The 26,044-nt window shown below is 36.3% G+C and overlaps 1 protein-coding gene across 6 annotated transcripts in view; it reads right to left on the bottom strand.

Annotated features, from left to right (window-relative positions):
- ABCA8 (ATP binding cassette subfamily A member 8) overlaps window positions 1–26,044 on the bottom strand; it is a 79,667-nt gene that overhangs the window by 33,658 nt on the left and 19,965 nt on the right. For 5 of the 6 annotated variants that reach the window (XR_011383399.1, XM_051825894.2, XM_070060397.1 and 2 more), the window contains 13 exons: window positions 24,176–24,341; window positions 21,809–21,867; window positions 21,059–21,169; window positions 18,758–18,933; window positions 17,895–18,014; window positions 17,583–17,721; window positions 16,580–16,670; window positions 15,907–16,046; window positions 7,670–7,789; window positions 4,750–4,939; window positions 3,318–3,484; window positions 1,851–1,984; window positions 943–1,080 (listed from right to left, as the gene is read on the bottom strand). Coding sequence is in view for 5 of the 6 variants with exons in the window: in XM_051825894.2 (XP_051681854.2) it covers window positions 943–1,080; window positions 1,851–1,984; window positions 3,318–3,484; window positions 4,750–4,939; window positions 7,670–7,789; window positions 15,907–16,046; window positions 16,580–16,670; window positions 17,583–17,721; window positions 17,895–18,014; window positions 18,758–18,933; window positions 21,059–21,169; window positions 21,809–21,867; window positions 24,176–24,341 (1,751 nt within the window). In the remaining variant the exon portion in view is untranslated. The remainder of the gene's footprint in view (window positions 1–942; window positions 1,081–1,850; window positions 1,985–3,317; window positions 3,485–4,749; window positions 4,940–7,669; window positions 7,790–15,906; window positions 16,047–16,579; window positions 16,671–17,582; window positions 17,722–17,894; window positions 18,015–18,757; window positions 18,934–21,058; window positions 21,170–21,808; window positions 21,868–24,175; window positions 24,342–26,044) is intronic. The other variant, XM_051825897.2, reaches the window with a different exon arrangement.

The following is a 26,044-nucleotide window of genomic DNA, read 5'->3' as shown; positions in this document are numbered from 1 at the left end:
GAATTCTTGTACCTGAGTACTCTACAAGACATGGTATGAGAAAGTAACTCAAGATTGTCCTGAAACACATGAAAATAGTGATGAATATGTATTTTATATATAGACAAATTAGTGGTACTTGTTCATCTATATGCAATCTAGATCTGAAGAGGGCCCAAAATACATTGATGGCATCTTTCATTTATTTATTAATGTGACAAATAGGTACTTAATGTTTACCACATTCCTAGCCCTATGCCAGCCTAGGGCATAACATATAGTTAAAAATTTATGGTTCTTTTACTCAAAGAGCTCTCTAATAAGGAGAAATACATAGAGGCTAATAAAATAACAATTACAAACTGTGATAAACATTTAGATTCTTTTATGATACACAGTCAGATCACCTTGGATCTGAATTTTGTCAAAAACATTTTTCTTGGCTCACATATGAAAATTCTACTTCAGTGGGGGTGGTGGACACAAGGAATTTGTAATATTCTAGAGAATCTGAAGTAATGATGACACTCTCATACTCTAGCCTCAGGAGAATTTGTCCTGTAGTATTACTAATAGTGATAATAATAATAAAATGATGATGATAATAATAGTACCATTTATTCATTGCCAAGATATCTGAGATGTGTTTATTTCCTTTTCTGTTTAGTTTTGTTTTCACATCCTTATCTCATATCGTAGATACAGGATATGTCAGCTATCTGAAGTAATTTCATATTCATAGCTTCATTGACTCCTTAAAATAAATATTTTCAATGTTTTCTTTACTCTACTTTGCATTTAGGAAATGAAAGATCTGAAAATGTATTGTTTTTCCAAAGCCGGAGAGTCATCATGTATCCAAAAGCTAATCCATTTCATACTTTACTCAATACATTAAGATCAAGTACTTCACTGAGTGATCTGGAAATCTTACAGAGCGGAGTTCATGGGGTAAATACACACCTCAGGAAATGTGCTTCGATCAGTCTGAATATGTGCTGATGGAGTGTACATTCCAAGGAGCCCATTACTAACAATATCCACAAGAACTGGGAAGCAATTTAGTCTTTTGATATTGCATGCTAATGAAAAACGGTAATTCTGAAATATAACAAAATAGGGTACAAGTCCTGAAATTTGAACTATAAAATTAGTGACTAAAATGTCTAAACTTCCTTTTCATATATTGACAATACGGTCAAATGCTGAATGTGGCTGATGTGCTACCAGATTTTTTTTTGTGATTAAAAATACCCTAATGTTTCAATGTTGGCAAGCAATTTTAAATTAAAACAGACCTACATCAGACCAAATTAATCATGTCCACAAGCTGTTATCTTATTTGAGGGTCACATCTGGGGCCTCTGGCCTAAGATTTCAAACAGCCAGTAATGAAATGTTTATTTCTTTTAAATAAAATTCAAGTTTTAGAGTGTCTGTCCTACAAAATGCCTGTGCAGATTTATAAATTACTTAGAGTTAATTCTGTACTTTTCAATGTGTTTTAGATGATACAGGCTTTGCTAATATACATTGCTTACACTGACAAACATTGTTAATATTATTTGAGTCCATTATTTTATACAATGTGTACACAATGGCTACAAAGCAACAAATGAATACTGTCATTCTTGAATTTCTTTACTAAAATCAGAGACTTGCATGATATAATTGTTACCCAAATTCTTTTCAACATTCTAAATTATTTATTTACATATGTGTAAATTATTTCAACTACAATATCATGCTTATATATATATATATATGTAAGTGACCAAATAGCTTTTGTGAATCTCATTGGTATTACAGTATGATATGCATATCTTTGAACAAAAATCACTAAGGCCCAAAATCACTGAGGCCCAACATACCTTTTCATCACCTGATACAATGATGGCACCATTGTATGATGAGTCATCTGTGCCATTCCTAGTTCCAAAGGCATCTACTTCTAAAGCTATGTTCTGTTGCGCCACTGAACGTATGAAGTCATCAATGCTTTTACCTATTAGTTAAATATAAAATGTATCACAAGACCCAGGAAACTTATGTTAAGGTATTTATCAAAATTGTTCTTTATAATCATTGCCCACACCATGCAAAATATGAATAATCTATGTATTTTTTTTCTGACAGGCAGAGTGGACAGTGAGAGAGAGAGAGACAGAGAGAAAAGACTTTCCTTTTCGTAGGTTCACCCCCCAATGGCTGCTGCGGCCAGTGCACCGCGCTGATCCAAAGCCAGGAGCCAGGTGTCTCTCCTGGTCTCCCATGCGGGTGCAGGGCCCAAGGACTTGGGCCACCCTCCACTGCCTTCCCGGGCCACAGCAGAGAGCTGGGCTGGAAGAGGAGCAACCGGGACAGAATCCGGCACCCCAACCGGGACTAGAACCCGGAGTACCGGCGCTGCAGGTGGAGGATTAGCCTATTGAGCCGCAATGCCAGCCATGATCTATGTATTTATCCATGTTTGCCTTTGTAAAAAAAATCCAGTGTAAACAAAAGTCCATTGTTCTTACATATATTGTATGAGTTAGTTTTAATGATAATTATGTTAACTTAGCTATGATTTCTACTAAGAAAATGGAAAATTTTGTTAGTGTTTATGAATTTTAGGGAAGCATTTTCCAGAGTCAAGTAATATATTGCTTTACCAGAAATCATATCAAAATGACCATATAACCATGATTTTTAAAATATACAAATTATTCTCCTCAATTCATTTTCTAATTTATCAAATCCCCCTTTACTGGTACTGTACAACTTTTACAATGTTTTGTTGATGTAAACCCTCTCACTTATCAATATGCATATATATATATATTTCTTTTTTTTTTTTTTTTTTGACAGGCAGAGTGGACAGTGAGAGAGAGAAACAGAGAGAAAGGTCTTCCTTTTGCCGTTGGTTCACCCTCCAATGGCCGTCGCGGCCGGCGCACCGCACTGATCCGACGGCAGGAGCCAGGTACTTATCCTGGTCTCCCATGGGGTGCAGGGCCCAAGCACTTGGGCCATCCTCCACTGCACTCCCGGGCCACAGCAGAGAGCTGGCCTGGAAGAGGGGCAACCAGGACAGAATCCAGCGCCCCGACCGGGACTAGAACCCGTTGTGCCGGCGCTGCAAGGCGGAGGATTAGCCTAGTGAGCCGCGGCGCCGGCGCATATATATATTTCTTTTTTGTTAAGTACTTTCATCATCTTTACTCCAATTTAGTAATACATTCTTCACTTATGAGCTTTCCAAATTGTCTATGAAACATGCTCTTTTTATGCTTGGGTTTTTGAATAAATGTTAATAGTGACAACATTTGGAAGCTGAATATTAGCAACATTTTCACCTGTTTTATTGATGATCAATAAGTTAGTGAAGGGGCCATGTGGTTCTTGGCCAGGAGCAAGGAAGTACAGATGAGGAGAGATTTCCCAACAGTAATCATCTTGCCTTAATATCTTGCGAGCATTTGCTGCCAAGACATGCAGAATTCCAGCTCCCACAGTCAGGATCCTACATAGAACAAAATTAACAATGTGACTCGATAGCCATTTTCCAGTCTTTTAAAATTTTCTTGTAGATGTTCACATAGCACAAGCAAGAAATTACTGAAATAAACATACCATACATGGTTGTCTTATTTCTTGTGTTTTTTTTTTTTTTTCCTTTTCTTGCCTCTAAATGGAAGTGGACCATGGATTTACCATTCCGTGTATAATTTGCTCACCATGGGTTAGCCCAAGCAGCTTTAGGGATATGGACCCTTCAGCTATAACTCCAGATCTAGGCTTATATTTTCTACATGCATCTTAAGGTTCCCTCTCTCTACTGCATAATCCATCAGCATTTTGGATTCAATGCTCTTTCTCTCTTCTCTTCCACTTCTTGTTCTTAATTCTGTTAATGACAACATAATTTCCAAGCCTCTCAGACTCAAAATCTCACTCACACTTCTCATTTAATGAATCTGCACTCAGAAAGATTAGAAAATCCATTTCTTCTATCAGCACTGTGGCACTAATCTTGCAATCATGTTCTTCCTTACTTCTCAAGGTTAGGATACTGCTTCTTGCTTATTTTGCTACATGATGGGCATCCTCTATTTTTTATTCTCTCTAATCTCTTTTACAGAGGGTCTCCAGATTAACTTTGAAGACTTTCTTTCAATCTTGCTAATCTACTTCTCAAAAGACTTCCCATTATAATATCTACTCAACAAATATTGATTGAATTCCATTATGCCAGGCCTCTCCTCTGTGTATTGACAGCATTTGTTGGTGATTAGCACTGATGGACACAAAGTTCAATGAGAGGTGAAAGGGTCCTTGAAGTCTACTACATCCAGTTCCTAAGAAGCATCTGACTTACGGCAGGTGTGGACAGTGAGCAGCCTCCGCGGGAGAGGGCCAGAGGGAAGTAGAGAGAGGGGAGCGTGAGGCAGTTTCAGTTGGATGGACAGATTGTTTCAGAGCATGCCACCTGAGATTTGAATCAATACTACAAAGAAATATGCACACTGGAAAAGGCACCCATGCATCTGTCACCTCTGTGGGGGAGATTTTGAGGGAGAATTACACAGAAAGAAGGAAAAATTACATGATTAAGATTTTGCCTTTAACTATCTCTGATAGATGTGTAAGAACAATAATGGATAAAAGGATTGATAACTAAAATGACAAGTATAATCAAGAAGTTTAGGTTTTTATCTTTTCCCTTCATTTTGCACTTAGCTTTTTTAATTCAATGACTAAAAAGCAAAATAGCACACTAATACTCACAGTATGAGGAGACATTTTCTTTCATGCTTTAGATTCAGAAAGCGAACCCTTGCAATAGCATAGACTTGCTGCAGCCAGAGAGCCATGCCACCTGTTGTCTTTCTCATCTCATTAAGTGAAGAGACAAGTTGTTCCATTTCAGCCAGCCTCCCTGTGTCTCTAGTACCATCAGTTTCTAAAACATTCATATCTGAAACACAAAAAATGAGCAATGTATAGTATCATCTCAAGTACTCTTGATTGACAGCTTTTTAAAAAAGATTTATTTATTTGAAAGGCAGAGGCAGAGAGAGAAAGTCTTCCATTTGCTGTTTCACTCCCCAGTGGCTGCAGCTAATCCAAAGCTAGGAGCCAAGAACTTTTTCCAGGTCTCTCATGTAGGTTGCAGGGGCCCAAAGACCCAGGCCAGCTTCTGCTGATTTCCTAGGCCACAGCAGAGAGCTGGATTGGAAATGGGACAGCTGGATCTCTAACTGGTGCCTGTATGGGATGCTAGCGCTGCAGTCAGTGGCCTTTACCCACTACGCCACAGTGCCAGCCCTGATTGACAGCTTTCTATGGAGCTTTCTTTGGACCCAGAGATTTAACATAATCTTTACCTAAATGGGAAGAGGTATCCAAGCAAATAAAACTGTATGTCAATAAAAACTTGCTTATAACTCTATTCATAATACTATGAAAGTTGAAACAACTTAAAATTTTATCTTCTAAAAAATAAACTGTGGAATATGGCTTATCAATTAATAGGAGAGGGGCAGGAATCTAGTACACACAACCGTATAGCTGAATCGCAATGATGTGAAGCTAATGAATTGGACACACTATTTTCCCATTTATTTAAATTACAGAGCAAGCAAATATAAGCTTGAATTCATACGAATTCATATGAATTTCAGGCATGCCAGGCAGAGGCTTAACCTGTTATACCACAACACTGGCTCCAGTGCCAAACTTCTCAGTTGGAAAATTAACACAGCTGTGTTTTTTTATGTAAATTATATTTCATTAATTAATAGTGATTCATGGTACAACAGCAAACTATGAATACAAAAATTATTATTTTACAGAAAATTAGAATTTATACAACAAATTCTGACAATAATAAGAAAATTCACAGATGCATTGGTTGAGGTCAATTTACATACATTAAATGCATTTTATACTGAAATATTAGAAATGGAATTTTTAAAAAGAGACTTTATTAAAAAGAGTTGTAGTAAAGTAAAAACAACAACAGAATGAGCTACTGTAAGATACTAAGGAACAAACTGAACAAAATCCATAAGAATTTTATTTTTTATTTTTGTTTTTATTTTTGACAGGCAGAGTTAGAGAGAGAGAGACAGAGAAAGTTCTTCCTTCCGTTGGTTCACCCCCCCGAAATGGCCGCTACGGCCGGCGCTACGCCGATCCAAAGCCAGGAGCCAGGTGCTTCCTCCTGGTCTCCCATGTGGGTGCAGGGTCCAAGCACTTGGGCCATCCTCCACTGCACTCCCGGGCCACAGCAGAGAGCTGGACTGGAAGAGGAGCAACCTGGACAGAATCGGCACCCCAACCAGGACTAGAACCCGGGGTGCTGGCGCCGCAGGCGGAGGATTAGCCTAGTGAGCCGTGGCGCCGGCTGAGAATTTTATTTTTAAAAAGTCACCAGATTTTGATGAATGATGAAAAGAAAGTGCAAAAATACTGGAGTCCAACCACATCAACAAATGGGAGGACTATTTGCAAGTATTAATCTTTCTAGAATCATCCATAAATTCGATGCCTTGAAAGTGACATCAAATGCAAGTCCTGGTTACCATGTGGGACTACTACATGCTAGCCTTTTTACAATTGTACAAATGCCTTGAGCATCTAGTGTATTGAAAACAGACCAGTGACTCCCTGGTGACACACATCCTTCTGATGAACAAGCTGCCAAATCTGGATGAAGTTACAGTGAAGGTCAAAGTGAATGACTTGCACAACTAAGTGTATGTGGGACCAGTAGTTGCAGAGAAGGAAAGAGGTACTGTTTCTGCCAGCTGCTGCTTTTTCTAAGCCCACCCCTAGGAGCTCTGAAACAAGAGAGAACATGGATTTTGAGTTAGCAAGTTATAGTGGAGGTATTTGAAGTAAAACTGGAATGCACTTTTATTTCTCTAGAAACTCAGGTCCGCCCGGAACCAAGAAATATGTGAAAAGATTGGAGAAAATACCCTGTAAAGTTAGTAGAGATCTCTCTGGAGAACGACAGTCTTCTTCCGACATCTCTATTAACGCCAAGTTGTCTTCAACCAAGCCATGGAATGGCTTTAATTTAAAAAGTAAAACAACAGCTTAACAAGATGTGCCCAGAATTGTTTCTACGAAGACACAAATAGTATTTCCCCAAAACTAAAATTGTCACAGGATTGTGTGTTACGACCCGTTGTGGTGCATTTTATTTTACAAAGAATTAAACTGTGGAAAATCTAAAAAAAAAATTCCTTATGCTTTAACTATATTACTGATTTTGCTTTTGAATGTCTTGAAATTGCTCCATCAATAATGTATTTCAATATGCCACAAAGCAAATGTACAGGGTTTTAATGTAGATAGCAATCATTTAAAATAAAAATTTCAAGGAGAAGTTTTGATGAGCATAGGATGGAGGGGTTAGAATAAATTACCATCTGGAGATCCTTGGCTGTCAGGAAGTGGGACAAAGCAGCAAGCTCTTGGGATGGAGGTAAAGAAGCTACTCTAGAGATAAACAGCAGTGATGATAGGGTAACATGCGACAGGAAATAATTTTTTTCATTTGTAAGCTTTCCAAGCAATAACCACTATCTGGAAGCCTACAAAATGTAATGGCATCACTGAAACAGAATGGTTTCAAAATGTTCACTGCACAAAATGCTTTATACACTGTTTACATGTTTTCATTCATTTTATTTACCTGATTGATCAAAAGCTGATTTTCCTTCTAATTTCAGGAATACTTCATTGAGTGTTGTCATGGAAACACCATAACTCTCAATTCCCAGGTCAGGACAGTTTTCAAGATCCTTATAAAGATCTAAAGAACAAATCCAGTAGTGAACAAAAATGAACAAATCACAAATAAGTTGGGTAATAAAAATAACTTTTCTAATTCTACAGGTGAAGGTTCGGAGTTATTCCTGTGGCATGTGAAAGATGTGCACCAAAAACTAAACTTTTATGATAAGTACCATACTGTTTCAATTATATCAGTTGCTTTTCCACTTGATATTATGTGTTACAGTCAAACCTTACTTTTGTATGATAAAATTTGCTTAATTCATCTCATATTCCTCCTGAAATTTTCATATTTTATGTTATTTGTATTTAAAAATTAAGTTTATGAGGGATTTCAGATTTTTTCCAGTTCTATACACAATTACCTTATGTCTTTTCTGGGAAATGACTTTATGATTTTAACTTTTTTTTATTCACTTGTGTGTGTGAGAAAAGTGAGACAGAGAGATAAAGATGAGAGAGAGGGAGAGAGAGAGAGAGATCCTATTCACCAGTTCACTCTCCAAATGCCTGAAGCAGCTGAGCTGCACAGGGACCAACTGACAAGTCAGAAGTCAGGTACACAATCCAAGCCTCCAGGTGGGTGGTAGGAACCCAGTTACTTGAGTCATCACTACTGCTTCCTAGTGTATGCCTTAGCAGGAAGCTGGAATCAGGAGTCAGAACTGAGAATCAAACTCAGACACTGCAATGTGGGAGATGAGCATCCTAACTGATGTCTTAAAATTAAGCTAAACAGCCACTCCTACTCTTGTTTTAGAAATAAACTCTACTAAACAAAAGAGAAAGAACTGATATGCAAAGAATATGAGTGATTCAGAGTCATTTATTTCCAGTAAGTATTGGTCCAAGAGAAGGCCATAGACTATGTCTTCTCATTTTTGCTTCTGAGTGTGGAAGAACAAAAATGTGAGATCACATAGAGATATTAATCCAATATGACTGCATAGAGAGGTCCTGAACTTTCCCTCTACCACAGAGAAGAACCAGAATAACAATGGAAGGGCAGAGTTTCTAGGAAATTGAACAAGAGAAAACTACAGTAAAGAAGTCACAGGAACTCTAAACAACAGAGAGGCTTGGAAAGTCAAAGTTCAGAAAAGAACAAAGTGCGCCACAGCTCCTACCCCAGCTTCCTGGCCGGAGGGAAAAGGTAAAGGAAGGGAAAGTCCTGCGACCCCACCATCACGCAGATCAACAACGTTAACTACAGGAGAATTCCACAGTTACCACTGGTCCAAATCTGCACCATCTAAGAAAGATTTCCTCTGCTTTTTGGAGCTTGGCCCCAGCAGTAGCCAAAACACAAACCCCGAGGACCAGGCACAAAGAAGCCTCACGCATCTCTTACCACAGGGCGCTGCGCAGCCAGTGCAAAAGCCCCAGCATCTTCCTCATATGACTTGCAGGAACTGGGAGCAGTCCTTTCTCTGTCTTGCAACCCTGGGACTGGGGCAGTCGGTGCTACAATCTCTGGACTACCTTGTACTCCCCTGCGGGACCTGGAGGACTCTATCTGCATTCCACTGCTTCAGACACATGCCTACCAGTGCACAAACCCCACCATAATCTGTGCATAAAACATGAGACCTGGGTAAGTGCTCCATTGCGTCCTACAGCTCTGGGACTATGAATGTCAGCCCGGTAAGTAGAAGGAACACCTAGGCTTGCCCTGTGGGTCCTGAGCAAGGCTTTATTTCCATTCCACTGCTGCAGGCCCATGGTTGCCATTGCACAATCTCCAGCATAACGTACACTTTTCTTTTTTTATTTTAAGATTTTCTTTATTTATTTAAGAGGTAGAGTTACAGACAGAGAGAGGGAGAGACAAAGAGACGGGTTTTCCATCTGCTGGTTTATTCCCTAAATGACTGCAATGGCCAGAGCTGGGCCAATCCGAAGCCGGGTGCCAGGAGCTTCTTCCAGGTCTCCCATGCAGGTGCAGGTGCAGGTGCAGGCGCAGGTGCAGGGACACAAGCACTTGGGCCACCCTCTACTGCTTTCCCAGGCCATAGAAGAGAGTTGGATCAGAAGAAGAGCAGCCAGGACATGAACTGGCACCTAGATGGGATGCCGGGGCCACAGGTGAAGGCTTAGCTTGCTATCCCACAGAGCCGGCCCCATAATCTACATTTTTCTGTGTGTCCTGGACAAGGTATCCTTTCTGCCCTTCAGCTCTGAGACCACAAAGAACTATTTATATCATAGGAATATCTGAAGGAGAAGAAAAAGAAAAAAGGCATAACAACCTATTGAATGAAATAATATTTGAAAACTTCCAAAGCCTTGAGAGATGGAACACACAGGTAAAGGAAGCTCAAAGGAAATGAGCCAGAATCAACTAAAAAAAGACCTTCTCCAAGGCATATTGTAGTCAAATTGTCAAAAATTGAGACAAGGAGAGGGGCCAGCGCTATGGCGCAGCAGGTTAACACCCTGGCCTGAAAGGCCGGCATTCCATATGGGCGCCAGTTCTAGTCCTGGCTGCTCCGCTTCTGATCCAGCTCTCTGCTATGGCCTTGGATAGCAGTGGAAGATGGCCCAAGTCCTTGGGCCCCTGCACCCATGTGGGAGAATCGGAAGAAGCTCCCAGCTCCTGGCTCCTGGCTCCTGGCTTCAGATTGGCTCAGCTCCAGCTGTGTGGCCAATTAGGGAGTGAACCATTGGATGGAAGACCTCTGTCTCTGTCTCTGTCTCTACCTTTCTCTTTAACTCTGTCTTTCAAAGAAATAAAATAAATCTTAAAAAAAAAGACAAGGAGAGAAAAACATTAAATTACATATTAAGGAAAACCCATTAGACTAACAGCAGACTTCTCAGTAGAAATCACATAGGCCAGAAGATAATGGATTGATATATTCAAGGTCTTGGAAGAAAGAAGAGAAAGGTTTCAATCTAGAATACTATATTCAGCAAAGCTATCCTTTAGAAGTGAAAGAGAAAGAAAGTATTTCCCAGAACAAAAGTGCTAAGAGGATTAATAACCACCAGACTAACACTACAAGAAATCCTGGGGGTAGTCCTCCAGTAGCTGTAAAAATAATAGCCATCATAAAAGCACACAACATTCATTAACAGAGCAGACATACAAAAGATAAATAGAAGAGAATTAAACCTTATGCTGACAGAAAGATAGCAAAATACAAAGATAAATAATAAAAGAGACAGAAAGAAACAATCAATAAGCAATCAACAAACTGACAGGGGTTAGTTATTTCTATTAGTATTAACTTTGAATGTAAATGAATTAAATTCCCCAGTCAAAAGATATAGATTGGCTGAATGGATAAAATGCCAAGACTCAACTATATGCTGTCTACAAGAAACTCACTTCATAGGTAAAGATACACATAGATTGAAAGTGAAGGGTTGAAAAAATATATACCATGCCAAGGGAAACTCAAAACTAGCTGGAGTAGCTATACCCACATCAGATGAAACAGAGTTTAAATAAAAAATGTAAAAAGAGACAAAGAAAAGCATCATATATATACATATATATAAAGAGATCAATTTAGTAAAAAGATATATCAATCATAAATATATATGCACCCAAAATAAGACCACACAAATATATAAAGAAAATGATATTAGATGCAAAGGGAGAGAAGGACTCTCAAAGAATAATACTGGGTCATTTCAACACACTACAGTCATCAGTGGACAGCTGATCCGGTTGGAAAATCAACAAAGATACATCAGAGTTGAAGCATACTATAAAGCAAAAAGACATAACAGATATGTGCAGAACATTTTATCCAAGAACTACAGTTATAAGTTCCTCTCATCAGTACATGGAATATTTTCTAGTATAGGTCATATATTAAGTAACAAAGCAAGTCTGAGCAAATTTTTAAAAAGTGAAATTATTCATGTATCCCATCAGACCACAAAGGAATAAAATTAGAAATTAATAACAAGAAAAGCAATAGAAAACTGACAGATAGATGGAGATTGAACAAATGCTGCAAAATGGCCACCAATGGATAACTGAATAAATTAAAACATAGAATAAAAAAAATTCTTGGAACAAATGAAAAAATTCTTGGAGTAAATGAAAATGAAACCACAAAATATCAAAATCTGTAGGATACAGGGGCTGGTGCCGTGGCTCACTTGGCGAATCCTCCGCCTGTGGCACCAGCAACCCATGTGGGTGCCAGGTTCTAGTCCCAGTTGCTCCTCTTCGAGTCCAGCTCTCTGCTGTGGCCCAGGAAGGCAGTGGAGGATGACCCAAGTTCTTGGGCCCTGCACCCACATGGGAGACCAGGAGGAAGCACCTGGCTCCTGGCTTTGGATCGGCGCAGTGCACCAGCCATAGCGGCCATTTGAGGGGTGAACCAACGGAAAAAGGAAGACCTTTCTCTCTTTCTCTTTCACTGTCTAACTCTGCCTGTCAAAGTAAAAAAAAATCTGTAGGATACAGCAAAAGCAGCAGTAGCTTCTACACAGCAAAGGAAACAATTGATAGGTGAGGAGGCATCTGACAGAAATACTTGCAAGCCTCTTATCTGACAAGGTATTAATATCTAGACTACATCAGAAATTAAAACAAAAACAAAAAACAAAAAAACCTCAACAACAGCAAAACAACTAATCTTGTTAAGAAATGGAAAAAAGAATGGATAGTTCTCAGAAGAGATTCACGTGGTCAACAAATATATGAAAAAAAAATCTCCATCAGGGAAATGCAAATCAAAACCACAACGAGATATCACCTCACCCCTTTAGAATGGCTGTTATTAAACAAATACAAAGTAAAATATGGAAATTCAATCCTTTTTTGGTTGAGTAGTATTCCATAGTGTACATATGTGTGTACAACTAACTCATTTTTAAAATCCAGTCATCAGTTGATGGACATCTGGTTTGATTCTATATCTTAGCTATTGTGAATTGAGTTGCAATAAACATGGGGGTACAACTAATTCTTTCATATACTGATTTCATTTTTGTTTGCATAAGTTCCCGCAGTGGGATGTCTGGGTCATACCGAAGATCTATTTTCAAATTTCTGAGGGATCTCTACATTGTCTTCATAATGGTTGTGTTAGTTTACATTCCTACCCACGAGCATTAGGATATTCTTTCCCCCAAACCTTTCCAGCATTTATTATTTTTTGATTTTTGGATGAAAGCCATTCTAACTGGGATGAAATAAAGCTTCATTTTGGTTTTTATTTGCATTTACCTGTTGGCTAGTGATTTTGAGCATTGATTGTATGTTGGACATTTTTATTTCATTCTTTGAAAAATGCCTGTGCATGTCCTGTGTCCATTTCTTAACTGGATTGTTTGTTTTGTCATTGTTGAGTTTCTTGAGCTCTTTATAGATTCTGGATATTAATATTTTATCAGTTGCATAGTTTGCAAATATTTTCTCCCCTTCTATAGGTTGCTTCTTCACTTTGTTGAGTGTTTCCTTTGTAATGCTGAAGTTTCTTAGCTGTATGTAATCCCACATGTCTATTTTTGCTTTTATTGTCTAATGTAACTGGAAACCATTATTCTTAGTGAAATAAACCAGTCCCCAAAAGATAAATATCATATGTTTTCTCTGATATGTGGTAATTAATATAGAATACACAAATTATATAGGAATGAAATGGACATCTTGTGATTTCATTGTTGTTGTTAGCCCTTGTTTATGCTCCCATGGAACTATGGTCTTTCTACTTTTTACTTGTTGAATATTATGATTAGTGGTGCATTAAGCCTCCAACTGTAGAGCAGATTGAAATTATGTTTTTGCAAAATTAAAGAAAAAAGAAAGGAAAGAGGGAGGGGGGTTGAAAAGGAAGGGAAGTATGGTTTTAATCTTAGAATTTTTTTTAACTTTTATTTAATGTTAATCTTGGAATTTTACCTAGAAAATACATGAAATCTGTTTTCTTTATATTAATAAAATTTTAAAAATAAAAAAGGAAAGTAACAAATTCTGGCTAGGATGTGGAGAAAGAAGAATTCATATATTTTGGTAGTAAAACAATTTAGTACAGTCACACTGGAAAACATAAAAATTAGAACTAGAACTGCCATATGATCCAGCAATACCATTATTGGTTATATAGCCAAAAGACATAAAATCATTATATAAAAGAGATATCTGCTCCACTAAGTTTATTGTAGTCTATATAATGGAATCAACAAAGGTATCTATTATCAGATTAATGGAAAAGGTAATCAGATTAATGGAAAAGTGGTATATATACACTATGGAGTGCTATTCATACATAAAAAAGAATAAAATTCTGTCATTTGCAGCTAGGTGGAATGAACTGGATAATATGTTAAATGTAATAAACCAGACACAGAAAGACAAATGCCATACATTCTCCCTCATATGTGGAAGCTTCAAAAACATCTCAATGTGAACACAGGTAGGTGATCACTAGAGTTTGGGAAAGGTGGAGGAGATAAAAGGAATTTGGAAAAAAATAATTGTTATGGTTTATTAATCATGCAAATATATTATACTAACATTTTAATAATAGAATTCTAGTGTGGATTATTAATTGTGACATATATGTCATACTAATTAATATGTTAATAACAAGGGAAAATGGGTGTCATATAGGAACTCAATAATTTGTGTTTTGTAAATTTAAAACTATTCTGAAGGTAAGTTTATTTTTTAAAAAAGCACATAGAGAGGAATGCAGAGTTGTCTTTTGGGTATAGTAGGATATAATATTACTATTTGTTCATTCCAGCAGTTCTGGATTCATTCATTCATTTGTTCACTCATCAAAAATAATTACAATGCATCTATTATCTCTGAATAAACAATGTCCATCTACACATGTTTACATTATGGTGAATCATATAAACTGAAAACCCTAATTCTAGATTCTGGTGACTTTTTCCAAGTTATGAGGCTTTGCCTCCTGAAATACATGGTTAAAAGGAATAGTCATAAGCATTTTTCCTTGACTAGAGAACAAAGAATGGGAAAGTAGAAAGGGAATGATGTAAACTTATAATCATTACTGATGACCTTTCTTCATTCTAGATAAGATTTGGTTTACTTCTGTCTAAGTCATATTTCTCTTTAAATGGACTAGAACTCAGTTAATACTTTGTTCTAAGGAATATTTGTGTTTTCATTAGTAAATATATATTTGAATGACTTTGCACAGTAGTTTGTATGCCATTGTTAATGACACATATGTTAAGGTTATTTGATTCAATCACTTAACCTCGACTTTCTTGGTCACCAATACCAGGAGCCAGGTAACCTAGATAACAAGCACAATTAATCTATTTGTATGTTTTGCCCTGACAACAAAAGATATTTCCAAAGTCATGCAAAAAAGAAATAACCACATAACAAGACCCTTAACATAGCTAAGCCACAGCTTTTCGAATCACCATGTTCATTGTGTACTCATCAATACTAGAGTATTTGATATTACATTATAAATGGATTGAAGGGCAAAACAAACAAACAATAAAACCCTTAAAAGTCCTCAGGTATTATGGTCAGTAGAGATTTACTATATTTCTTATTATTCACATAATAACCTAGTTATTGCACCTATAATTTAGTCACCTTTAAATGATTTATTTTCTTGATGGTCGTTACATACTCAAATGACAGCTTATTTTAATGTTTCAATAAGACCATAATTTTTATTGTTATTATTTTTTTCTTCTCTTCATACAAGAGGAAAGCTGTGCTTCGATCTCTATCACTTGGTAAGAAAAAATTCAACTCGACTTTCAAAAAGGAAGCTATCACATTAGGAGTAAGTTTATCTATTTACAGCAAGATAATTTCACATGTGAATCAAGATTTGTCATCATATTTTTGAAGAGTTCATTGAACATGAAAAAGTCAATAGCAACTGATCCATGTGCCACATGACTTAACATGTTCTCTCTTCAGACTGAATGGGTTTAGGGCACACTTTCACCCTCTACTACAGTATGATAGCAACTTCATGCCTCCAGGCCTATGTCTCCTCACATGTAAAGTGGCCATAATGGTGGTATCCAATTTTAAGTATTATTATCAAAATTCAGTGTGGTAGTTCACGTCAATGGATTAGTATCATACTTGGTATCTTTCAGTCAAATACTAAATGTTACTTCTTGTTTCAGATTTAACTTCATGCTATCTGGATAATGAATTACCTGGAAATTTATTTGTTCTTTCCAAGGGCAATGTACAGATAAGTTTTCCTTCACTTTCTGCTAACAATTTAGCTTCAGGGATATGTTGCTTAATAAGTGATGTTATTCTTTCAGGAGCACACGTTTCATTCAGCTGCAAACTGATATTCAAAAAGGTCATATGTTATTTGAAATACTATCTCATATCATCAAAAAAGATTACCAGAAAAGAGCATTTACAAACATTGCAAGAGACAAGCCATGCAAACATGAAGTAGGAGAACAAAAATATAAATCTGATACAAACTACCTAGGATACTACTTAAAAGATTCATATGATGACCCTAGGTGAGTGGTAATAGGGACATTAACTACACAGTTGCTGAGATTGAGAAATTTGTTGAAATACTGATTTTTAAAATAATGAGTATATTGTGGACATGGTTTCTATTACACTTATCTATTGTAAATGTCTTCATATTCTCAGTCTCTGCAATATTGCCAAGAATCTAGCATTCCAATCTTCCCTGCCTCTAACCTCTTTGCACACATACACACACACACACATGCACATGCCCATTATGGACATATGGATTTTACAACAACATATGTGTTGCTGTAAAGTTTGCATAAAGCATCATGTCTTACTCTAGCCTAGTTCTCATTTACTTCCAACCTCCCCAAGTGGGCCTACCTTAAGTGATATCCAATTCCCCATTTCTTTTTCAGAAACAAAGAAGAGCCTGCACACTTCAGCTTCCCTTTGGAGAGAAACACTTTCCTATCTGAAAGAAAACATAAGGAAGGAAGTTTGTTAGAATGATGCCCTTCATTTCAGAGAAAAGACCAGTAATACGTTAGCTAGTGAACTATTTAGGACTTTATGCAATTTTAAGTATAGGAATGTGATATAGGAATGTGATACATAGGAATAATTAATAGATATGTACCATGTGTTATTTTTATATCATCAGTTCAACAGAAGGTTAAATTCTGTGAATACATGCATATATACATATATATGATTTATTTATTTATTTGAAAGAGTTACGGAGAGAGAGAGATGGAGAAAGAAAGATCTTCCATCCACTTGTTCACTCCCCAGGTGACCACAGTGGCCAGAGCTGAGCCAGGCTGAAGCCAGAAGCCAGGAGCTTTGTCAGGGTCTCCCATGTGGGCGGCAGGGGCCCAAGTGGTTGGGCCATCTTCCGCTGCTTTTCTCAGGTCATTAGCAAGGAGCTGCATAGAAATGTAGCAGCTGGGACCTGAACATCTCATATGAGATGCGGGCATCGCAGACAGTGGCTTTACTCACTGCACCACAAAGATGGCCGCTGTGAAGATATTTTTTGATATGGATAAATATCAAATTACATTATTTTCAATAATCATGCATTTATGATGATCTGAATATGTCAAATTGGTTTATTTCAAATATGGATAAACTCAAATACCTCTTAGAATATGGAAAATAATTTATTTTGCAACCAGTGAGCTTCCTGGGAGACCACAGCTCTGTGTAATCATAGTGAAACAGGGTACAACGAGATACAGATACTGAAATGTATTATGAGAAAGTCCATCTGATACTGGTTCATAAGGTCCACCATGGTTAACACAATAATAGTCAACGTTAGTCAACAATTCTCAGATTTCCCAAAGTCCTCATCATGACATTTAAGTGAACAGATAATTACCAGCCAGGATATCAGCCTCGTCCATGAACTGAGTACTAAAGAGGATCACGTGATCTGTTTTCCGCTCCTTCAGGAAGCTCCATACCCGGTGCCTTGAAAGAGGATCCAACCCAGCAGTGGGTTCATCTAATAGGAAAATCTAATGGAGGAGGAAACATATCAAAGAATTTTCCAATTACAAGGGAAGCAGGCAGCACAATATTACTTATAATTATATAAGATATAAAGGTTCGGATTTACAATTTCTACCACAAATGTCCTTTCCAAATTTTTTTAGAATCTGAATTCACCTGTAAATTTAGTCTAACTTACCTGAGGATCTCCTAAAATGGCAATTCCAAAAGTTAGCTTTCTTTTCTGTCCACCGCTTAAGTTTTGAGCAAGGATATCTTGAATATTTTTCATTTCCAATTCCAGAAGAACTCTTTTTACCTTAACAAGAAAGAACATTTGAGTCATAAATAGATTTTAAATCAATTATGTAAAAACTGGGTTGAAAAGGGGCCAGCACTGTGGCGCAGTGGATTAACGCCCTGGCCTGAAGCGCCAACATCCCATATGGGCGCCGGTTCTAGTCCCGGCTGCTCCACTTCCGATCCAGCTCTCTGCTATGGCCTGGGAAAGCAATAGAAGATGGCCCAAGTCCTTGGGCCCCTGAACCCACGTGGGAGACCCAGAAGAAGTTCCTGGCTCCTGGCTTCGGATCTGCACAGCTCTGGCCATTACGGCCATTTGGGGAGTGAACCAGCAGATGGAAGACCTCTCTCTCTGTTTCTACCTCTCTCTGTAACTCTGTCTTTCAGATAAATAAAATAAATCTTACAAAACAACTGGGTTGTAAAATATAATGGTTAAAATCATGAGAAATGCCTGGGTTTGAATACCACCACAGGTTTACTTGCTATAAAACTTTGGGAAGTTATTTCCACTTCAACATTTCGGTCTCATATATAAATGGAGATAATAATAGCATTTATCTCATGGAGTTATGAAGGTTAAAAGAGGTAATATATTTAAAGCTAAAAGCAAAGTTGTAAGTTACATCCAAGAGATTGATATTATTATTATTTTTTCTGCTCAACACTAATACATTGATTTGTACATACTTTAATGAAGCCAAAACCAGGGTAAATTACTCATTTCAGTCTCCCCATTAGTTTGAACATATTATGTACCTCATTATCCACTTCATGTGGATGAATTCCTTTAATTTTAGCAAACAGCCTGAGATTTTCTCTCACAGTTAGAAAATCAAATTGTACATTGCATTGTGGACAAACTCCAATGAGCTTGTAGATATTTTCCAAGTCATCCATTTCTGAAAGTTTGTGATTATAGATAGTGATCGAACCTATAAACAGATGTTGAAAAGATGTTATCAGAATAACATAGCATACCATTTGCTGCAAATAGTAGAATTTCATTCTTTTTTATAGATGAACAATATTCCATTTTGTGTGTATATATATGTATGTGTGTGTGAATATATATAAATATATATACCACACTTTCTTTATCCAGGTGATAATGGGCACCTTGGTTGATTCCAAATTATGGCTATTGTGAATAGCGCTGCCATGAACATGGTGGTGCAGGTATCTCTTTGATACATTGTGTTAAGTCTTTTGGGTATATATCCAGTAGCTGGACTGCTAGATCTTCTGGCAAGTCTATTCCTAGTTTTTAAAGAAATCTCCACACTATTTTCCATAGTGGCTGCACTAAATTGCATTCCCACAAACTGTGTAAAAGTATTCCCCTTTGTCCACATCTCTGTGTTTTGGATTTTAGGTATTCTGACAGGAGTGAGGTGATATCTCTTTGTGGTTTTGATTTGTATTTCCTTGATGGCTAGCGATATTGAACATTTTTTCATATATTTGTTGGTCATTTGTATTTCTTCTTCTGAGAGCTGTCTAGTGAAGTCCTTTGCCCTGTGGAATATTAATCCTTTGCCAGGTAGTTTGCAAATATTTTCTCCCATTCTGTTGACTCTATCTTCACTCTATTGATTGTTTCCTTTGCTGTGCAAAATTTTCTGAGTTTGATATAATCCTATTTGTTTAGTTTTGTTTTTGTTGTCTGTGCTTTGGGGGTCTTTTCCTACACCAATTTCTTGGAGTGACTCCCTACATTTTCTTCCAGCAACTTCATAGTCTCAGTTCTTAAATTTAGGTCTTTGATCCATCTTGAGTTGATTTTTGTATATTATGAGAGTTATGGGTCTAATTTCTTTCTTCTACATATACACACCCAGTTTTGCCATCATCACTTGCTGAAGAGTTTATCCTTATTCCACTGTATGATCTGAGCACTTTTATCAAATATCAGTTGCCTGTATACGTGTATTAATTTGTGGACTCTATTCTGTTCCATTGATCTATATATCAGTATTCATCTTGGTACCATACAGTTTTAATTACTACAGCTTTGTAGTATGCTATAAGAAATCAGGTATTGTGATGCCTTATGCTTGTTTTTTCTTGCTCAGGATCGCTTTAGCTATTTTGGGTCTCCTGTGATTCCATATGAATTTTAGGACTGCTTTTTCTGATTTTATAAAGAATGGCATTGATATTTTGATAGGAATTGCATTGAATTTATAGATTGCTTTATGTAGTATAAACATTTTAATTTGATTGATTCTGATCCATGAGCAAGCAACATCTTTCTATTTTTTTGTGTGTGTTTAATGATTATTTCATCAATGTTTGATAATTTTCATTGTAGAGATCTTTCATTTCTTTGGTTGAATTTATTCCTAAATATTTGATTTTTGTGTGTGCCTATTGTGAATGGAATCTCTTGATTTCTCTTTCTGTGAGTTCATCATAAGCATACAAAAAACTATTTTTGAAGGTTTATTTTGTAACCTGCAACTTTATTGAGCTGGTTTATCAATTCTAATAGCTTTTTGGTGGAGTGTTTAGGCTTTTCCATGGACAATATCATGTCATCTGCAAACGTGGATAATTTGGCTTTCTCTTTTCCAGTTTTGATGACTTTTTTCTTTCTCCACTCTAGTTGGTCTTGGTAAAACTTCTAGTTTTATATTGAATAAGAGTGGCAAAAGTGAACATCTTTCTCTTGTTCCAGATCTGAGGGGACATGCTTGCAGCTCTTCCCCGTTCCGTATGATATTGGCTGTTTGTTTGTGATATATAGCATTTATAATTTTGAGGAATTTTCCTTTTATACCTAATTTGAGCCACTGAGGTTTGAAGGTGGTTTATTTATACAGCCCAAGGAATTAATCCATGTTGAAATGATAATTGTCGTGAAAATGATAATGTCTTGAAAATTTGAGTATTGCAAAATACACAAATATTTTTATAAATTAATAATATAGGTCAGACATACACAAATTTACATAACTTTTCTCTTTTACTCTTTATTGCTATTTACATGTTTAGTGCTCTGACGGACTTATAAAGGTGTAACTACCTCACTTGTCAATTTTGGAGAACACCCCTTACCTTTGGTGGGAACACAGAGCCCATTAAGAATGTTTATCAGTGTTGATTTTCCAGCTCCACTGTGACCGAGTATAGCAGTTATCTGGCCCTCATATATGTCAAATACCAAATCTGGGAAGGAAACAATGAGGAAAAGTTGGAAGGAAAAGAAAGGGAAACAAATGATCTAATACACAGATATAGATTTAATAGCCTATATGCTACTTGTAAATTTCTATTTAATGACTATAATTTTTAACAGTATAAACATCAATTTTATAAATCAGAATTAATACAATATTATTCTTTTTAAAGTTCTGGAAGTATTTTGTGTAAAGTGATGAAACAAGTTTATGGGCATATGTTCAACAGCATTGCCTGGCATATTTTAGTCACTTGGTAATTTATTAAATTAAAGAATGTATCAGTAATGAATTATTATGTAGCAAAAATTCCTATGAGTCAAATATATTTTTTCCTCTTTCCACCAAAAATAAGTGATATACAGTATTAAAGATGGTTCTAGAACTACACTAGGAAAATATGGCTTATATAGAAAAAATAATCGCTAGATTATCCCACTATTACATAATATGCCTTGTTTTGGACCTAAAACAGTGGTAAAAATACGGATAAAAGGAAAAATTATCATGTAATTCAAATACCTATTAACAAGTTTGGAAATAAACCTTCTAATTTCTTATCAAGATAAAAACCAATTGAATAAAAATCAAGACTTTAATATAATAAATAATGAAATATTACTTTTACCTTTCAAAGCTTCTATTCTTTTAGGTTTTCCTATATATTCTTTTGTAATATTTCTGATTCTGACCAAAAAATAAAAAGAGTAAGAAAAAGTTATTTAATGGCGCAGTCTTCTTTAATCTGTAACTCTGAGTTTTGTTGAAAGTGCTTTTCTAATCTTGTTACTTAGGTACCAGAAGACTTGGGAGGCCTTCTCAACTTCATTCCATTGTGGTCGGGTAGCAGTGGCACTTTGAGTAGTGTTCTCCACAACAGAATCATCAGGGGAATCTCAAAAATTGACCAGTGCCTTGGCCCCAATGGGAAGAGTCTTACTTCTTTGTCAGGGGCTGTGGCATAGGCAGTGCAGATAATGAAGAGCGTTATCTCTGAGCTGCACTAGCTCCAGTGATAGAGGAGGTAGGCAGTGAGAAAACATAGACAGTGAAAATGACAGTCTAGTGTGAACCACTGTGGCAAGTTGGAGATGTTTTTGATTTACCGTGATCCAGCATCTCTTAAGGTGGTCAGATGGTATTTGAATGGAGAAGAGAAGAGAGACCAGTTTGACATAAAAAAATGGTATCATCCCAATATACCACTTAATAGCTGACAAATGTAATACCTTTTAAGCTTTAGGTTTTTACATTGAAAATTGGAATGAAAATAATAATGCCTACACCATACAGTTGCTTTGAAGAGTAAGTGAAGTGTTTCAAATCACATATCCAGTGGTTGGTTCTTAATCATTTAATAAGCATTGGATTCTATTGATTAGATGATGAGGATTATGATAATAGGAGGGGTTGTAAGTAACACACAGGTTCTATTACAGCTCTAAAATCCTAAGTGCTTTAGCTACATGCTTTCATTCTTCAGATAAACACACATTTCACAAACTAATCAAATTTACATTGTTGCTTGTCACTTACTATGTTTTGTCATATAACTCAGACTTCATTTGTATTGATTAAATTAGATTTTTAGCATTGCCATTTTAATCCTGTCTTTGTAGTCTTTCCTAGTACTTCTGGATGGATGAGGTGTTGAAGAGAATATGAAAGACATGAAGAAATCAAAGTCACTACTCTGCTATGAGTTGCTCTGCCTCAGATTCAGCCTGGTTTAGGGCATGAGATAGAGAAGTGTGGTGCTGCGGGTAGCGCTGTGACGCAGCAAGTTAAAGCCCTGGCCTGGAGCGCTGGCATCCCATATGGGCACCGGTTCTAGTCCCAGCTGCTCCATTTCCTATCCAGCTCTCTGCTATGGCCTGGGAAAGCAGTGGAGGATGGCCCAAGTCCTTGGGTCCCAGCACCTATGTGGGAGACCTGGAGGAGGCTCCTGGCTCCTGGTTTCAGATTGGCGCAGCTCCAGCCGTTGCAGCCATCTGGGGAATGAGCCAGTGGATGGAAGGCCTCTTTCTCTGTCTCTACCTCTCTGTGTAACTCTTTCTTTTTTTTTTTAAAGATTTATTTTATTTTTCAAATAAATTTTATAATTCAAATAAAATAAATCTTATCGTTAAAAAAAAAGAGAAGTGTGGTGCTAAACATGCCACACACAAGCTGTCCGTGAAAATTGAAATGAGTTCTAGAAGCAGCTTGAGGTAATCTGAGAAGGTTCACAAAGCAGTTAACATGGACTGGACATTGACGGACAGTTGAAAATCAAAGTTGAAAATTAAAGTACTTTGAGGAGTTTCTTCTTTTTTTTCAACTAATTTTTTTAGATAACATATTTTTAATTTATATTATAATTAATGACTTAATGGCTGTACTAAATAAAGAGTACAATAAATAAAAATAAAAATATCATAGAAGAACTTTCTTCTTAATTCCTTATTTAGAAATAAATGCAACTAGAACAAACAAAATATATATTTTTGGGCCTCAGAATGGAGATATGAAAGCTCTAAGAGGCTTGTTGTCCTGAATACCTTGTATCCATCTCTAAGTTTTTTCTCCCTTTTCCTTCTTTCCTTCATCTTCTTTGTAGAAGTGATGAGGAGAAAGAGACCAACGTTAGAAAAAAGGGAAGTGGGCATCACAATAAATGAAGCCGAGGAAAAAGAAAAAAAAAACAATGGAGATGAGAAACAATATAGACCACAAGCAGAGGGTTCAAGTGAAAGCCTTGTTGAATTATGACGGCTGGTGCATCTTAAGTCTTTAATGTAAAGGTTGAAACTAACGGCAACATCATATCCTTGTAAAGGAACTAGGGAAGAGACAACAGTGACAGTTACAGAGGAAGAAGGGTTAGGTGGGAGCCATACGCAGGACTCAAAGGAAGATTTTAATGGCACCAGTGTTTGCCTGAAGCAGGCCAGAAGCGGAGGACAGTATCTTTGCTTCTCAGCTATCTCTTTACACACACCTCATAATTTATTACCTGATAGCTTCTTTCCCATGGAATTCTGGGGAGATTGGTTCAAAGGAGTCATTAGAAGAATCATACTCTATTTCATTCTCAAGGACCTCATGGTCAGCTGTGTTCTGTTGTGACGAAAATGAGCACTTCAGGAAAAACAAGGGTGAACGTCGACGTCCATATTCATCTATGTGACCAGGAGGTAATCATATGTTGAATCAGTTACTATTTTAAAGATCCTCCTTTTCTTGTATACCTGAACACATTGTCAATACAGTGAACACTGTTTTAAAATGCTTTCATACGTAGAGCAATAAAGAAAAATTACTGATATTTTTATTAAAATAATTATTTTTATGAGAAGCATTGAACATTTTTATTTTTAAAATCGAGAAGAAATTTTAAGACAACATTCAGAACTTTTTTAAGATCACTAGAATGAAAATGCAAAACATGCTGCATGTTATTAAATGGTTAATAAAAATAAAAAGTTGAGAGAAATGACAGACTATTGAAAATATAACATAAATATTCTCGGAGAAGACAGACTGTAACTCAACAAAACTATGTGATAGGACATAGAAAGGAGAAGAGAATGGACATAATGGATTAGTTAAGTCCACTAGAATAGTTGTAACTCTTCATCTGCAATTTGCTCAGAATAAATTACATTTTTGCATAAATTTCTATCACAATGTCAATTTCGTTGGTAGCAGTGAACAAAAAACCAAAAAGAGCACTGCTGAGACAATCTGAAATGATCTAATGTGCTTGTACTTGGAGTCCCTGAAGAAACAGGAAGGAAAGAAAAAATTTGAAGAAATAATGGCTAAAATGTCTCCAAATTTGAAGAAAATTACAAAATCATCAGTCTAAAAAGCTTAAGGAATAGCAACTACACAAACATACACACAAATGAAGCAAACTATAGCAACCAATTGAAAAACTAAGTTAAAACTAGCAATACTTGCAAGAGAAAAATCTTAAAAGTTGTCAGAGAAATAGTACATATTACACAGAGATTGGCAGGAAACTTTGTTTTGAAGACAATGGAAGCCAGAAGACAGTGGCTTACATCATCTTTAACTGATTTAAAGAGCTTCATCTTTAATATACTGAATGAAAAATATCTGTGGATCTCTATACTCAGTGCCTTTCAAATGAAAGCATGATAAACACCTGGAAAAATAAGATAGAGGTGTAGGACTACAGCAACACAATAATATACACATGATTTTGAAAAGAAAATGGGAAAATCATATATTTTAAGTTAGATTATTTTTAAATTTTTAAATTGAAGTGTGAGAAAAAGATGAACTATGTCACATACTGCATAAAGTTCTGATCAACATCCAAAGAAAACAGCATTTGTATTGATTTGTAGAAAACCCATTTACTCAAGAAAATAATATTGAACAAATGCAAGGGATGGGGAAGTAATGGATCTTGTTTGTTAGAATGCAGAAAAAACAATCAAAAAAAAAGTGAGAGAAAAACCAAGAAAAAGAAAAACAGTGAAGAAATATTAGTTTCAAGTTGCCTGAAATAAGACTATATTAGGAATAAAGACTTAAATTTGAACACAAAAACCAAATATCTTTGTAATTCAGAAATGAGACAAAAACTTAAAAGACAAACGTGATAAAAATAATTTTTAGATGATTTTAAAGAAATTTGTCCAAATCAGATAAATATTATTCAGAGTATTAGCACTGGATAAGTAATTTTTTCCTCTTTAATAGTTTTATCAGTGTTAGAAAAAAACAAAAAGTGAACACACAGACAAATCAAATAGATATGCCTACATGTACTCAAAGTACTTACTATATAATAAAAATTAGCAAAAATGGAAAACCAGGTGAACTTTTTCATTCTGGAAACTTTGGAAAA

The sequence above is a fragment of the Oryctolagus cuniculus genome, chromosome 17, assembly GCF_964237555.1.
Source record: "Oryctolagus cuniculus chromosome 17, mOryCun1.1, whole genome shotgun sequence".
In the NCBI taxonomy this organism is placed as follows: domain Eukaryota; kingdom Metazoa; phylum Chordata; class Mammalia; order Lagomorpha; family Leporidae; genus Oryctolagus; species Oryctolagus cuniculus.
This window is presented reverse-complemented; position numbering and strand designations above follow the sequence as displayed.